The sequence below is a fragment of the Podarcis cretensis genome, assembly GCF_951804945.1.
Source record: "Podarcis cretensis genome assembly, chromosome: 2".
Classification (NCBI taxonomy): Eukaryota; Metazoa; Chordata; class Lepidosauria; order Squamata; family Lacertidae; genus Podarcis; species Podarcis cretensis.
In genome coordinates, this window is record NC_137171.1 from 15,960,636 (window position 1) to 15,976,484 (window position 15,849).

General features: G+C 42.6%; 1 protein-coding gene across 4 annotated transcripts in view; it reads left to right on the forward strand.

Annotated features, from left to right (window-relative positions):
* The window catches only part of DIP2B (disco interacting protein 2 homolog B), a 185,073-nt gene extending 169,224 nt beyond the window's left edge, over window positions 1–15,849 (forward strand). For all 4 annotated transcript variants that reach the window (XM_079966337.1, XM_079966338.1, XM_079966340.1 and 1 more), the window contains 9 exons: window positions 1,275–1,405; window positions 2,644–2,812; window positions 4,008–4,178; window positions 5,177–5,238; window positions 7,944–8,001; window positions 8,557–8,631; window positions 9,040–9,217; window positions 10,136–10,259; window positions 11,702–15,849. In XM_079966337.1, coding sequence (XP_079822463.1) covers window positions 1,275–1,405; window positions 2,644–2,812; window positions 4,008–4,178; window positions 5,177–5,238; window positions 7,944–8,001; window positions 8,557–8,631; window positions 9,040–9,217; window positions 10,136–10,259; window positions 11,702–11,954 — 1,221 coding nt within the window. In that variant the 3' untranslated portion in view covers window positions 11,955–15,849. The remainder of the gene's footprint in view (window positions 1–1,274; window positions 1,406–2,643; window positions 2,813–4,007; window positions 4,179–5,176; window positions 5,239–7,943; window positions 8,002–8,556; window positions 8,632–9,039; window positions 9,218–10,135; window positions 10,260–11,701) is intronic.

A 15,849-nucleotide genomic window follows, 5' to 3' on the forward strand; every position in this document is an offset into this window, starting at 1 on the left:
CTGAGCCCTAGATGTACCTTAGGGGCTTTCACATCTTTGGCTGCAAGATTATGAATACATTGGACTGGCATGTTACTTAGCACCATACCTCAGTCAATAATTTGAGTGATGTTCCTGGTGTTCCAATGGTTTAAATGAAATTAGAAAGAGCTTAGACCACACAGGAGTTTGTGGCATGCATGCATAGGATAGGTTTCCTTTTGTGCCAGGCTTGCAGCGGTTTACTGCTGCCTGATCCCTGGCTCAGCAGGGACAAAACCAAACCACATTGCAGCATTTGTTAAAGATTTTCTTGATTTACAAAGGTATGTGCAATGTCTCTCTCTCTCGTATTTTTCCCCCATGTAACTTTTGTGGGGTTTTTTTAGAAATCAGTTTCATTTGTTGAGATATTAGGAAGAATAAGGGAAAAGAGGTGGAGGGGGAAAAGATGAGTGGGGGTGGGGTGGTGATGTTTCTGTTTTACTTAATATATGTGGGGTTTTGTGTCAGCGTTGCCTGTGCAGGTTCTCTGCTGTTCACTTGTGTTCCTTTGGTGGTGAGAGAGGTTGGGGTTGGCCTAGGGTGTGGCTGTTCATTTGGGGTTGGCTGTGGTGATCTTTGTTTTCATGTATGAGTAGGGTCGGTGGGTGTTTTGGATCAGGTTAGCCATATTGATTTGTATGCTGTTGGTGGATTTTTATCATTGTCTTGTTGGGCTGTGTATGTGATAGAACTGAGCAGTGTTGATGTTAGAGTGGACCTGTCTGATGCCATGGACTATTCCTGTGGCACACTGGGCAGTGGGGTGGTCATCATTAGCCTTTGCAAAGCATTTGACATCCTATGCTGTGGGAGAGCAACAGCATCTCAGTAGTCTGAGAATTGGGAGAGCATATTAAAGACTTGGATTTCTTGCTCGGGCACAGACTGCCTGTGCAAGGCTGAGCAAAAGTCCTTTGTCTCCCTGAGCTCCGTTTCCCCCCCTGTGCACTTGTTCATACCGTGAGGACAGTAATCCTTTCCTGCCTTTCTTAACAAGAGACTTTGAGGGTGTCTATGATGGAAGCAAGCAGCTCTGGATGCTGCTATGAAGAAAGCAGCACCAATCTATACTAAGGCATGATTCTGGGCTTGCTTTCCTGGTTTAGTGAAATAGTTAAACTAATGCTTTAAATAATCAGCATCACTTAACCTCACAATGTGGTTTCTCATGGGCATGCATGTAAGGTTGTATTTATCAGGTTCTTGCTATTGTGCCACTTGGATTCACTAACCCCCCTCCCTTTTTCCAGATGTCCCATGCAGCAGTCAGCGCCCTCTGCAGAGCCATAAAACTCCAGTGCGAACTATACTCCTCACGTCAGATTGCCATCTGTTTAGATCCCTATTGTGGGCTTGGTTTTGCACTTTGGTGCCTTTGCAGGTAGGAACCAGGATGCAGTTAGAACACGGGTCAGCAAAGTTTTTGTGGCTTGGGCTGGTTCACAGTCCCGCAGACACTGCGGTGGGCTGGAGTGCACGCACACACAAAAACACTATTTCCGGCGCTCCTTCTGGCACGGAGGAGGCGTTCACAGCTTCCCATTGGCTGCAGGAGCTTCCTGCAGCCAATGGGAAGCCAGCCAGCATCGCGGAAGGCGGTCCCTGTTCTGCTCCGTGCCAGTTTAGCGCAACGCATGGAAACTGACCAAGCAGGCGGCAGGGGTCCATGGGCCGGTTAAACGACCCCCATGGGCCACTTGTGGCCCTTGGACCTTAGGCTGCCGACCCCTGAGTTAGAAGAATGGATAAACTTGCAGGGGAATGGTCCTTGACTGGTGTAAACAGGAACACTGGTCTTTGTCTGTTCGGAGGGTCTGATTAGAACATCTGGGGATTTCTGTGAAGTGAATCCAGTTCACATGAGCCAAGAGTACAAGTGCACTGTCTCCTAAACAGCAAGCAAATTTCATCAGCTAGATTCTTAACATTTGTCTTTGGGCTATTAAGATTGACAGAGGCTTCTCCATACATCAAATCTGTGCAGAGTCAAAATCTTTCCCCCCTTTATATCCTATGTGTTGACACTTTCCCCTTGGGGATTATATGTCTGCAAGGAGATGATGTTTATCTAGTACAAATAATTTAATTTAAATGTAGCCTTCCGGATACACACGAAAAAATTCATTTTAGTTGTTCACGAGCTATTCTAAGCCTGAGACCTACATTTGGTGACTCACTTACCCGAAACATTCACAATCCACAAACCTGCAATACCCTGTCCCCTACAGCAGTGCAAACAAGCTGAGCCCCAGAAATCCCTAGGTAATACTGAGATCAGATACCATGGCCAAGGGCCTCTGTGGAGCTATGCAGCAAGGTAAAAATTTATATAAATAGATCTTATAAATAAATGCCGTATAAGAGTCACTGATGCTTCTATGGTTAATGGTCTGAACAATCACAACAACTCCCAGCTAATAATAATCTGTCTCAAAAGCTGCTGTATGCCAATAAACCAGGAATTTGCTTGGATTTAGATACCAGTGGGGGCTGGGGGTGGTTTGCATGTGAGCACCAAAGTCACCATCAGGAGAACAGGTTAGGCAGTGCCAAGTGAATGGACTCCATCCACTTCCAAAAACTGATATATATTCTCTTGTCTGTGATCTTCCTTGGCAGCGTGTATTCTGGTCACCAATCCATCTTAATTCCTCCTATGGAGCTGGAATCCAACCTTTTTCTGTGGCTCTCCACTGTAAGCCAGTATAAAATACGGGACACTTTCTGTTCCTACTCAGTCATGGACATGTGTACAAAGGGGCTTGGGAATCAGGTTGATGTTTTAAAGGTAAGAAGCTCAAGCATGTTACAGTAGGTATTGGTGGGAATTTGTTTCCATTTTAAAAAATACATTCTGGTTTTCAGACTGTCACAATTGAAAATTTGGATCTCTCTTCCTTTTGTAAGGAGCCTTTTTTTCCTTAAGGTTTCTCTGGCTATCTTGTGTAGGCATCTTTGAAATTCAGTTTAGAAACATCGAGCACAATCAACTGAGAAATTATTCTGCATAAGCACCATTGAAGGGAATGGAGAAGCTGCACAAGAGCTCTGCTATTCGTTTGTGTTCCCGGTGTACTGCCAGTTTAGTTTAAATCTGTGGAAAAGTGCACTTGATAAATATTTTAAATAAATAAATGGAGTACAGTGTCTAACCCAGAAAAGATAGTGGCAAGGGAATGTTAAACGCAGCAGCTCAGAAGGCAGAATCACTACTCTTGAATTTGGGAGTAAAATGGAGCACCATGGTAGATTTTGCATTTAAAAGTAACAGATGCTGCTAGTTCAGTCCTCTGGTGCAAGATTATTACCTGTTATAGCCAGTTGGTTCATCAAACAAAACTAGTAAGATTTCTGCTGGGGTGGGATCAGAAAAACTCAGCAGCCAATGATTTGCTTCTTAGCATTACTTGGTGTGTTCTGTAAAAATGAGGCCAGTATTCAGGCTTGACCTGCACTCTTTGGTGTCAACTGGATTTTTGTCAATGGTGAGTTGGGAAGGGTGAGTCATTGGACCCCATTGTTAGAACTTTTTCTTTTTGCTATGTTAGTGTGACCAGATGGCTATCTTGCCATTTGCACAAAATGCATATTGTTTTAATGATTACCCAGCAACCCTGATGGTACATACTGATCTGACTCTTTGAATACAGTTCATATCTTTTGATCCTTCAAGGTTTTTTCTCTTCTGCCATAAAATGCCGAGTGTGCCCTGGACTCCCATATCTGCCTAAAAACTACAGGTTATATGGGAAGGGTAACACTGGTACATTTTGTCCCTACATTTCTAAAGGAGTAGATCAGGAATAATAAACAGATATTGCCGTGCCAGTGATTTCCTAGTGATCAGGAGACAGTGATAACATAACAGAGAACCTAATTATGCATTGCGGGCTACAAAACCGGGGCGCTAAATGGAGGACTGGCTAACGTTGTCCTTGCTTTGCCTGTTAGAAGCTAACTCGTTTCATTGTGTGTATTGGCAGGCAAGAGGCATTAACCTGTCTGGTGTCCGGACCTGTGTGGTTGTGGCAGAAGAGCGTCCACGTGTTGCCCTTACTCAGTCCTTCTCCAAGCTCTTCAAGGACATTGGCCTCTCACCTCGTGCAGTCAGCACCACTTTTGGGTCAAGAGTCAATGTTGCTATCTGTTTACAGGTAACAGTGAAGCCTTGTTGGTTTCCTTATTGGGTTTCAGGGGGCCCTGCGCAGTCGATGTATTCCCAACCTGCAAATGCAGCCTTTGAAGCTTTTGAAACTCGCTTTGTTCTGATTTACACCGCTATTTTCACTGACCTCTCGACACCTTAGATTGTTTTATAATCTAAGAGCTGTTTTTCCTGCTGTGAGCATAAACAGTTACATCCACTTACACTGCTGAACAATTCAAGAGATCGCATTTGCTCGAAGGAGCTTCAGGAAGGTTTTTATCAGTCAATAATAATAATAATAATAATAATAATAGTACAGTCGATTCTTGGTTCTCGAACTCCTTGTGACTAAAACATTTTGGTTCCTGAATGCCAGAAGCCTGGAAGTAAGTGTTCCAGTCTGCGAGCGTTTTTGGAAAGCTGAAAGTCCTACGCAGTTTCTGCAGCTTCCGCTTGAGTGCAGGAAGCTCCTGCAGCCAATCGGAAGCTGCACCTTGGTTTCTGAACATTTTTGGAAGTTGAGCGGACTTCCAGAATGGATTCCATTCGAGAACCAAGGTATGACTGTAATAATAATTTTATTATTTATACCCTGCCCATCTGGCTGGGTTTCTCCAGCCACTCTCGGCAGCTTACAATGCATAAATACATATAGAAGGAAGTGGGTGACCAATAACAGATGAAAATCCATGTGATCTTTTCTTATATGCCAATATGTGTCACACACAAGACACATACACACATATTTATACACGAGAAAGGGCTGCTCTCTGATGCTTGTCTGTCCTTCTGTGGACTGAGAAAAATGGGGATTGTAATATTAGTCAGAAGTGGTGGAAAGTCTTCCATATATTCTTACGTTTCCAGGAGAAACTATTCCTTGCTCAATACATGCACTCTGAACCTTAGGCATTTGATCATCCACACAAGAGCTTCTAATTATTACTTGTCTCATTAGGAGTAGGAACTAAATACACTTAAAAATAACCTCTGTTAATGTTTTAGGGAACCTCAGGGCCTGATCCTACCACAGTGTATGTGGATCTGAAATCCTTAAGACATGACAGGTACTACTACTATATTTATCTATTTATGTATTTGTTTTATGTTGTTATTCTGTAACCAAGATTGATGATGCAGATGCAGAGTGATTTCTCAGATTTGTGAAAACGCCACTGAATTTGAACAAGCTGGTGTTTACCTTCTATAAGGTAATGGCAAGCAGTTTGGAGAGAGCATAAGGCCTCTGAAAAAGAGAGGAGGGGCGAGACGCTGGGTAGAAGAAAGCACACACACACAAAAATCATTCACAGACAGTTGTTCTCATTCTTTGCCTAAAGTCAATTATTCACCAGTGTCTCCACCAACTCCATAGTATTTAACATCCCATATCTGAAGAACTTCATCCTCCCTCACCAAAAAAGTTACAGTACAGTATTACAAAAACCAAATAGTGAATCTCCTCTGCCAGTTTTTTTTTTTTTTTTATTTACCTACTTCCCTGGTTGGTCTTGATGACCAGGAATTCCACACAGGCAGGTGCATGGAATTCCCTGCAGGTGAGTGTGTGGGCTGGCAAAAGAGGAACAGAGCAGCCTGTCCCTCCTTTAGCTAATTTGCTTGGCTTTCATGCAGGCCTTGAGGGAAAGGAAGCCCCTTCCCCTGTGAACAGCAAAGAAGCTGAGCAAGTTGGCAAAGGAGAAACAGTGCTCAGATTTTCTTTTGCAAACTCTGGTGTGTTTCCACTTTCCCTTCCTTGCTATATAGGAAGTGTGATAGGAATTTTGAGGTCTTAGATATATGTTAAATGTTCATAAGTGTACCAACCAAGCACGTACATAGATCAGCACTGGAAGACCAATCCGGAACCATTTTTGATTCCCAAACTGTCCCAAACTGACCAAATGTTTTCTCTGCAAGGTCAAAGGAAAATGGAAAATCCTCCCCATTGTCTTTTCCTTCACAAATCCTGTCTTAAGGGTATGTCTGGGTTTGAATAGGGTGTGAGCCTGTGACATGGCCGAGGAACTAAGTACAGTGGTACCTCGGGTTACATATGCTTCAGGTTACAGACTCCACTAACCCAGAAAGTGTGCTTCAGGTTAAGAACTTTGCTTCAGGATGAGAACAGAAATCGTGCTCTGGCGGCACGGCAGCAGCAGGAGGCCCCATTAGCTAAAGTGGTGCTTCAGGTTAAGAACAGTTTCAGGTTAAGTACGGACCTCCGGAACGAATTAAGTACTTAACCCGAGGTACCACTGTATTTATCATTACAAAGGACTGGCCAGGCTCCCCAATCAAGTAACCTGCCAGACAGGAGATAAACGACAGAAGAAAAACAACATTCAAATTTCTGTTTTAGACCGTCTTTTCTGTGATGTCGGTAGGATGTATCTGGGGGGTGGTCTTAGGTTACACTCCTTCTGTGATGTTTCTGGGGGTGGTCTTAATCTACAGGGTGGCAATTTCAAAAGTCCATATAAGGCCTTGCACGCCATTGTTCTGGGTTCCTCCTCCCTCCTTCGTGTGGTGAGTGAGGACCCTGTTGCAACAGATCAATAAAGATCAGGCTTACTAGCTGCTTTGCTTCTCAATATTCTCTGGTTGGCCTCTGTTATTTTCTCCTACCAATAGGGAACCTACGTAAGGACTCTATATGGGCTCTTGAATACCCTATAAGGGAAAAGGGCAGATTTTTGTTTACAACAGAAGGAAAGTGGAAACACACCGGAGTAGGCATGGAAAAGTGGAGCAATCCAAGACACAGGAGGCAGACTGTGCTTCACGTCTCCTCTACCATTAAGCTGTATTTCTAGTCTAGCCTGCACCGTTTTTTACTTGCCTGCTTTTTATTCATAAGAGTTAAATGTTTTGTAGGCTAGCAGCTTTTGTGGGACTTGCTAACTGGGCTGCCATTTGCATTTGCCCTAATCCGCAGTGTTCTGGTTCCAAGTAGCCCAGCTAATGCTGTTTTACCAGCCTTTCCCTCCCTCGTTTGCTCCATAGGCATCAGAAACTATTGTTCAGAAGTGGCTGCTCTTTAGGTCTTGGGTGCTGGACTGTGACTGATTCATTTACACACACACACACACACACAATGACATGGCTTGAATCTGAACTGGAAGAAAGCTCTGGGCAGCATTCACCTACAAACCCTGTCATCAGAAGTTCTGTGCAAGAGCTTCTGCTTACATGGCAGAGGTCCTCCCAGCTCTTCTGCCCTCCATCCAACCCCCCCAGAAAAGTACACAGGGCAAGGGGGGGGTGGGATTGTTCTGTCTGGGAAGCTGATATATTTATGCATTTGTAATAGCATAACGTTGAACTCCACTTTTTGCTTGGCTACATTAAAAAGTTGTCCAGAATACTGAAAGGTAGGGTTGCCACCTTTCTTCTGACAATATACAGGGTGGGGTGGGGTGGTGGTGGGGAGAGCCCCCCCCCCAAGTCTGGTGCTGAAGTGACTTCAAAGCGATCCATTACAATCTATTGCAGCCTAACAGGATCGCCTCTCTGGAATTTGTCATACACAGGCACGCACACCCACCCACCCACGAATTTGCAAATTTGACTGTCCAGAAAGACAAACTGTACATACAGGACAAACTGTATCAATACAGGACATAACATTTTACATTGAAATATGGGACAATCCTGTATTCTACAGGACAGGTGGCAACCTTACTGGAAGGGTACCTTTATCATTTACTTACTGCTCTAAACTACAAACACTTGCTTTTTTTAAAAAAAAATCATCCATCTCTTTCTCCAGAGTGCGGTTAGTCGAAAGAGGTGCTCCACAGAGCCTGCTGCTCTCAGAGTCAGGCAAGGTAATGTCACATCTGTTTGTGAGTTGTCTTGGCACACAACCAGACAGCTCTGGGTCCTTAAGAAATGTTTCCTGCATGCCTGTAGAATAAGGGGACAATGGAACAAATTCAGGTTTTATTTGCATGTGATAGAGAACTGCTAAACAAACTCCTCTCTGTGTTATCACAAAGGTTGTTTCACAGATTTGGTGTATTTGGGACTGAAAATTATCCTTTTGGTGCCATTTGACACATTACATTTATTGTAGCTTGTACTGAATATTTTTTTAATATATGAATTAGACCGGCTGAAGTAATGTTTCTGAGTTAGATTTAGAATAGGGCTTCTCTCTGTGTGTTTTTCACCTGAGTAGACAGCTGGTGTCAGGTGGGCAACAATAGTTATCCTAATGAAATATACCTCTTCTTTGCTATAAAATGCCCTATTCTAATTGCTTACATTATATTTGTGGGCATCAGAGCTGCATCATACCCTGAAAAGTTTAAGACAGATTTGTAAAACCTGAGTCACTAATACAGAAGCCAATTTTCAAGCCTACTTTTCATCTCTCTTAGATACTGCCCGGGGTCAAAGTGATAATTGTTAATCCTGAGACCAAAGGACCAGTTGGGGATTCTCACCTTGGAGAGGTATTTTCTGCCTTTGTTTTATGTATGTATTTGATCCAGTTCAGTCTTGAAGAGCTCCTTTTTGTTTCACAAGGGTGTTCAGTTGATCATTTCACATTTTTGCAAGCTGAAAATTTGCATACCAGTGTTAAAGGCAAGTGTTTTGTTCAGCTGGCTGAGTTTGCATGTGGGCATCTTTTGAATCTCAAATCAAAGTAAATACGTTTTAGAAAATTGCATCCATTCTGAATGAAGCTGCGTTCCAAAGAACATCTATACATGTTGGCAAGTTTGAATTTAAAGGGTTTTGCAGGTCAAATGTGCATTTGTATTTTAGGTTTTTCCTTTCACTTCAGCCTGTTTTATTGCAAGACATATCTTTGTTTGATCTCCTTTAAGTATCAACTTCTTTGTTTCTCAACTTTGCAGATCTGGGTGAATAGCCCCCACACTGCCAGTGGTTACTACACAATCTATGATAATGAAACCCTCCAAGCAGATCATTTCAACACCCGCCTGAGCTTTGGTGACGCTGCCCAAACTCTCTGGGCACGAACAGGGTACCTTGGATTTGTACGCCGAACTGAGCTCACAGCAGCCAGTGGAGGTAGGACAAGACAGTCCTTTTCCCCTTGGGAGAAGGTTCATAAACTTTGGATTGCAGTGTGCAGATAACTTCGGGGGGGGGGGGGGGGGGGGACACAACATTTTGCAGCTAGCTTATCCCTGAATTCGTTTGTGTTTTTTTCAGAACATGTACCTGTTTTTCTTGCAAGGGCGTTCCCAATTTCATGGAATAATGTGATCTAATATATATATATATTGTGTAGCTTCTTTCTTAGCTGTTGGTATTTAGGGTGAAATTATTATAGCAGGGGGGTGGGCAGGGGAGGAAAAAAGGGCCACTTTCTGGGCATTGCTTATGATTGGTGGCTGAGGCCAGAGACCCAAAGGGGGTGGAGCAATGGATGTGACCCATACCTTTTTGTACAGCAGGCTACAGCTGTGCAGAAGTCAGTGGTTTCTGCACACACATACCCTTCTCCATCCAAGCAAGCAAAGAGGCATTACGACGGTTTAAGGACCCTTTCCAGCTAGACAAAAAAACCACAAGGAGGGTACAGAGAAGGGCAGGGGGTGGGCTGGAGTACAGAAGCCAGATAGAGAAGCCTTAAGGGTCCCTACCACCATGGGTGTAGCCAGGATTATTGTTAGGGGGGGCAGGACTTTTGCTGAGGCAGAACCAATGTTAAGTATGCCCCCCCCCTTGGCTACACCCATGCCCACCACTACAAGAGAGGGCAAATCTTTTATTGCTTATTTCTAACAGAACTGCCTCATTTTTTCCATTTATACTGTAATTTTTTGGGGGGGAGAAGTGAAGTTTTTAAATTATTATTTCACTTTATAATGTACATATTGTCTCATAATGTAATTATTGAGGGCATTTTTGCTATCCTCACAATCACTTACTAACTCTGTTTTAAAGAATTTGTACATATAATATTTATTCTTTCCTCTCCAGAACGCCATGATGCACTGTATATCGTAGGGGCATTGGACGAAACTCTTGAACTACGGGGCTTGCGCTATCATCCAATTGACATAGAGACCTCAGTTTCTCGGACGCACAGGAGCATTGCTGAATGGTAAGGCGCTCTGAAGCTTGTGTCCCATCCCCCACCCCCAACATTGAAATGAAAATGCATTATTTTTAAGGTAAAGGTTTGGAAGTATAACACAGGGACCCCAATTGTAAAGCAGGATCATAGCAATCTGGATTCTTGGCTTTTCCATCTACACACTGGGACACTATTAAGCTGAGGCTAATATTAGTTCTGAGCTTTGGATGACAACTCCAAACATTCTCTCTTCAGTGCTGGTATGCAATGTACTGCAAAACATTAAGGTCCATTTCACATGTTACACAACAACAGACCCAAGTATGCCACAGAACATATACTGGTCAAAGAGTGGCAGTCAATCCCATCTCTCTAAGGGGAATACTTGTATTATACACGTTTTCAGATTCCTGTTAGCTACATTCACCCTTAACATTTTCAGGTGTACACTTAAAGCACATTGTGGGTGCATTTCCCCCCTGTGTAATGCATGGTGTAGGGACACGGGTGGTGCTGTGGTCTAAACCACTGAGCCTAGGATTTGCCAATCGGAAGGTTGGCGGTTCGAATCCCCACGATGGGGTGAGCTTCCGTTGCTCAGTCCCAGCTCCTGCCAACCTAGCAGTTCAAAATCATGTAAAAGTGCAAGTAGATAAATAGGTACCGCTCCGGCGGGAAGGTAAACGGCATTTCCATGTGCTGCTCTGGTTTCACCAGAAGCAGCTTAGTCATGCCAGCCACGTGACTTGGAAAAACTGTTTGCAGACAAACGTCGGCTCCCTCGGCCTGTAAAGCGAGATGAGCACCGCAACCCCAGAGTCATACACAACTGGACTTATCTGTCAGGGGTCCTTTACCGTTACCTTTTAATGCATGATGAGCTTTGAATTTCAAATTAGGTGCACTAAATGAAACGAGGAAGCACCCATCTACTTCAAATTGTTGTCTTCAGAGGATGCATAGACTTGTATCCAAAGATTTGGTGACAGTTTGGGCCACATAAAGGGCTTCTAAGAGAAAAATGCATATCAAGATCTAGTTGCTGGAAAATAAAGGGCAACATATTCCAAAGGTGCAATGTTTTTTAAGTGTACAGTGGTACCTTGGGTTACATACGCTTCAGGTTACAGACTCCGCTAACCCAGAAATATTACCTCGGGTTAAGAACTTTGCTTCAGGATGAGAACAGAAATCGCGCAGCAGCGACGCGCCAGCAGTGGGAGGCCCCATTAGCTAAAGTGGTGCTTCAGGTTAAGAACAGTTTCAGGTTAAAAACGGGCCACCGGAACGAATTAAGTTCTTAACCCAAGGTACCACTGTAGATGCATTTATCAGTGGCACAATTTAAGGCCGGGGAACCTTATGTTCACTGGCAAAACCTGACACAGTGGAAGCCTTACGATAGACATGTAGACTTTGTTCCTGTAAATGTGTATAATAAATTGTGGATCTCTTAACTTTTCTCCCAGTGCCGTATTCACATGGACCAACTTACTTGTGGTGGTTGTGGAGCTATGTGGCTGTGAGCAGGAGGCCCTCGATCTTGTCCCTCTGGTTACCAACGTGGTTTTGGAAGAACATTATCTAATTGTGGGAGTTGTGGTAGTGGTCGATCCCGGGGTGATTCCAATCAATTCCAGAGGAGAGAAGCAGCGCATGCACCTCCGTGACAGCTTCTTGGCTGATCAGCTAGATCCCATCTACGTAGCATACAATATGTAATTTGGGGACCGTGGGGCATAGTACAGTTTACAAAGCATTCAAGGACCAGTGAAGTATGTGCAAACAAACAAACAAAACCTGGTTAACAATTAGTGATTATCGTTGTGAAGCTGGATCATGCTATCCTACTGTCTTCTCTCTCGTGGGCTGGCAGTGATGGACTTCTCGAAAGGCAGAAGATGGCAGCCAGTGAAGAACATTTGGATTGCAGGATGTTGGCTTTACAGACAATGGGAAGCTGGCCTGCATGAGAAAACAGCAAATTACTAAGGCCTTTACTGTAGTGTAAACTTTTTCATCTGTTGTATATATTTGTATTTTTTCTAATACTGTTTTAGGATTATACGAGGGGAGGGTTTATTTAGTTAAGATAACAACCTGCAAGAACCAGGTCATGTGAGTCCTGCTCATTCCTACCCCCGGTGAACAGTGTGCTTTGCAACTTGTAAGTTAGCTTAATTCTGTAGTCTGTTAATACGGGAATCACACTGCTTACTTAAAATTGTGCCATGACCAAATCAAATAATCCACTGAACTGAAGAATTACTTATTCGTATAGATACTTCTTGAATTAAAAAAAAAAAGGATTTTGCCTATATTTTAAATATGTAAATAATAATATGCATAATTCATTTATTTAGAAAATCGGCTTAGATAATGACATATGAGGTAGACATTGTTTTAAGGATTTCAGTATTGGGTGGAATTCAGCATCATGCTGTGGCGAATGCCCCGTCGGCACTAGTCGTGTATTTTACCAGACGGAACAATCCTTCCACTCCTCCTGCCACCCACTGTTCACCCAATACCCCTCCCACAGGCAAATTTCGGGGGGGGGGGGAGCCCTGTTGTGTGCAAGTAGAAGCCCTCACACAGGGCTTGCACTGACCGGACTCCTTAGGTGAACGCCACCCAAAGTCCTTAAAATAAATCAAGTGTGTTTGGCAATTAATGCAAGCAATGCAGATAGGTTGTCCATTCAGTTTTTACTGTTTAGTTGCTGGCCAGAGTATGTCATAGCATGTAGAAGAAACTGATATTTTAAAGGCACATGTTTATAAAAGAGGCTGACCTCCATAAGCTTTAAAAGCGTTTTATAAACAACAAGAAAAATTCTGCAACTCTGGAATGTTTAATATAACCTGTATAGCCTCTGCATACTCTTTGTCATGAATGATGTGTAGGCAGGTCACCAGTTTTATCAGAACCACTCAATTCATGGTCCAAATCATGATTCCTTCTTTTCCTTCCTTGGTTGTGCATGGTAACAGGTGCAAATGCCAGAGCGACTTTCATTTAAACTGGAAAAAAGCCCTGCCCGTTATCTTGAAGCTTGCGCTGCTTTCTGGGCGAGACTTGTTACTGCAAAGCAGGAGCTTTGGCAGAATGTCTTCAAAGCAGGGACTGTTGCAATTCTGTTGAAAATAGTGGGGAAATACCTCTCCATATGTTGTTGTGATTATTCTACTCCAAGTGACTGATCAGTTTCCAGCGTTCAAAGAATTGATGACAATAGATGCCTTAAAATGTGCTGGAACATCCATTGTCTGGGAATGGTTTGCAGTCCCCTGTCTTCAGTGAGCTGGGAAAAGCAAGATTTCGGTCTTTTTATTTAGATCCTCCCTTTTGTGGTTGGGCCCTTATGCCTATTCTTTCTCACTTCCCCTTCTGTCTGTTTGTTAAAAGAACACTGAAAGCAGATGCCAGAAATGGTGACAACTCTTCTTGGGCCATTTGTGGTCTATGTGTAAATAGTTAGAATATTTTAATAATATCTGTTTACCCACCCTGTAACAAAGTTAATGTTTTTAGACATTTTTAAGAGAGATATAAACTTGGATTAAATCCTAAACTACAACAGCTATATTAAGTGCAGCTCTGACAACTATCCCTTAAAACAAATTCCAAATGTATACTTGAAAAACTTTCTGTACAAACTTTTCAAATAGTTCTTTTTATGACCTGATGTATTGATATTTAGACAGAAAGCTTTTAAATATATTAACAAAATATTTACGGTTATCTTCTATGGTCACACATAATGGTGATGGGATGTATCATAAAACAAAGAATTATGGCAAAACTAGGAACATGATAGAAGGGGAGGTCCATTGCTTCAAACTGCTGAAATATTAACTACTGGCTCATAGCAGAGACGGTTTTAATATTTTGCATTATCAGTATTTCCACAGTGTGGTGCTGCTACATAAATACAAAGCCCTCTATGCTGAAATAGTTTTGGCATGTCATTTGCAATGATTTGGAAAAGAAACACACACTTGCTATCATTCAGCATGTGAACCACACAGTACAGATGGGCTTCAGCATCCAACATAGGTGCAATCCTATGCATGTTTACTTGAAAATACGTCCCACTGTGGCTTACTCCCTTGTAAGTGTGCTTAGGATTGCAGCCTAAATGTCCTGTGCACCCCAGCCCTTATTTTTAACTGCAATGTTGGCTTTTAGGAGGTCTCAGTTTTTGTAATAAACCACTGTCTTAATGCCTTTCCACTGAATGGAACGGTAGCGTGTTCCCTTGGCAACAATTGTGGTGGGTTTCCGCCCCACACCTATGTGATACCTTTCCACACCCCTTACACTATCAATTCTTCTGAGATGTAGCATAATAGCAATTTTGTGTTCAGTACAGATAAACTTGCTAGAGTGGCATTTTAGAACTTCCAGTCTGGAAGAACTAAGCTGTATTCTGAATTATGGAGGAAAGAAACTTAACCAGTCTCCACCAGTATGACCTTCACCCTTGATCTGATTGTTAAACTAGAAAGAAAACAGATGCTTAGTGTGTGATTTTCATAGATTGCTATCTTCTCAAAAGACCTAATACTCCTGGGATTTCAATTTTGCTTTTTAGGCCTGGGACCTCCACAGTGCTGCATAATAGTTTGCCTTCAGGTAACTTATACAAAATGGCTGAGATTCCAAAGGAATGACTGTGGAATCAGTGTCATGTTTATCTGAGCTGTGACACTGATTTGCTCTGCGTGGCTTTGGGTATGTTATTCCATGTTCTCCATCAGTACATGAGATAGAGCAGCTTATAAAATGGAATTCAATAAAGACGCACTTCTCCATAGGTTTTGCTAAGGGATCTATCTGGAGCTAGTTTGCCCTTAGTTCTCCTCCATATAACTGCCCATGTCAGGGATGAGGCACTCCAGAGGTTGTTGGACTTCAACTCCTTTCAGCAACAGCCAGCAGGACCAATGTTCTAGTTGTAGTCCCAACATCATCCAGACAGCTGTGGGCTCCCCATAACTGACCTATGTGGTGGTGGTGGTTTTTAGTGAATGCAATGGGGCAATCCAATTTTGCCAGCCCAGTTTTTGTTGAATTTCCATATTAGCTCAGACGATTGTGAACCTAAATAGAATGGGTTTTCGACAATTTCCATGGTTATGAAGCAATTTGGAACAGCTGTTATCTTGAGAGTCGGTTTACTACTATGAACATACAACTTAATGACAAAAATGTCACATGTCTTAATTTCAGACGATTTCTGCTCTTGTTAATTATGTTTGTAACTGTACTTACTATTCCAACCATGTTCATTTTACACTGCTTTTCTGATTTTAGTGTGTAGTCAAGAATGATGGGCCGCGCTCTACTGTGCTGGAGATATGGTTGTAAAAAAAACAAAAACCAATGTTCATTGTCTTTAGCCCTGAAGGCATTTTTCCTTTTGTTGATGTCAGTAAGTTTACCATTGTCAGATTCAAATTACAACACTGTAATTATGTATAAAGTTTTTTATTTATTTGAAATTAGGTTTTAGATATACTTTTTTTAAAAATTTAACATCTGGCTGGACAGTGTTCCATTAACGCATTGATTGTGTCTCCTTTGTCTTGTGTTAATAAATAATGATGCCTGA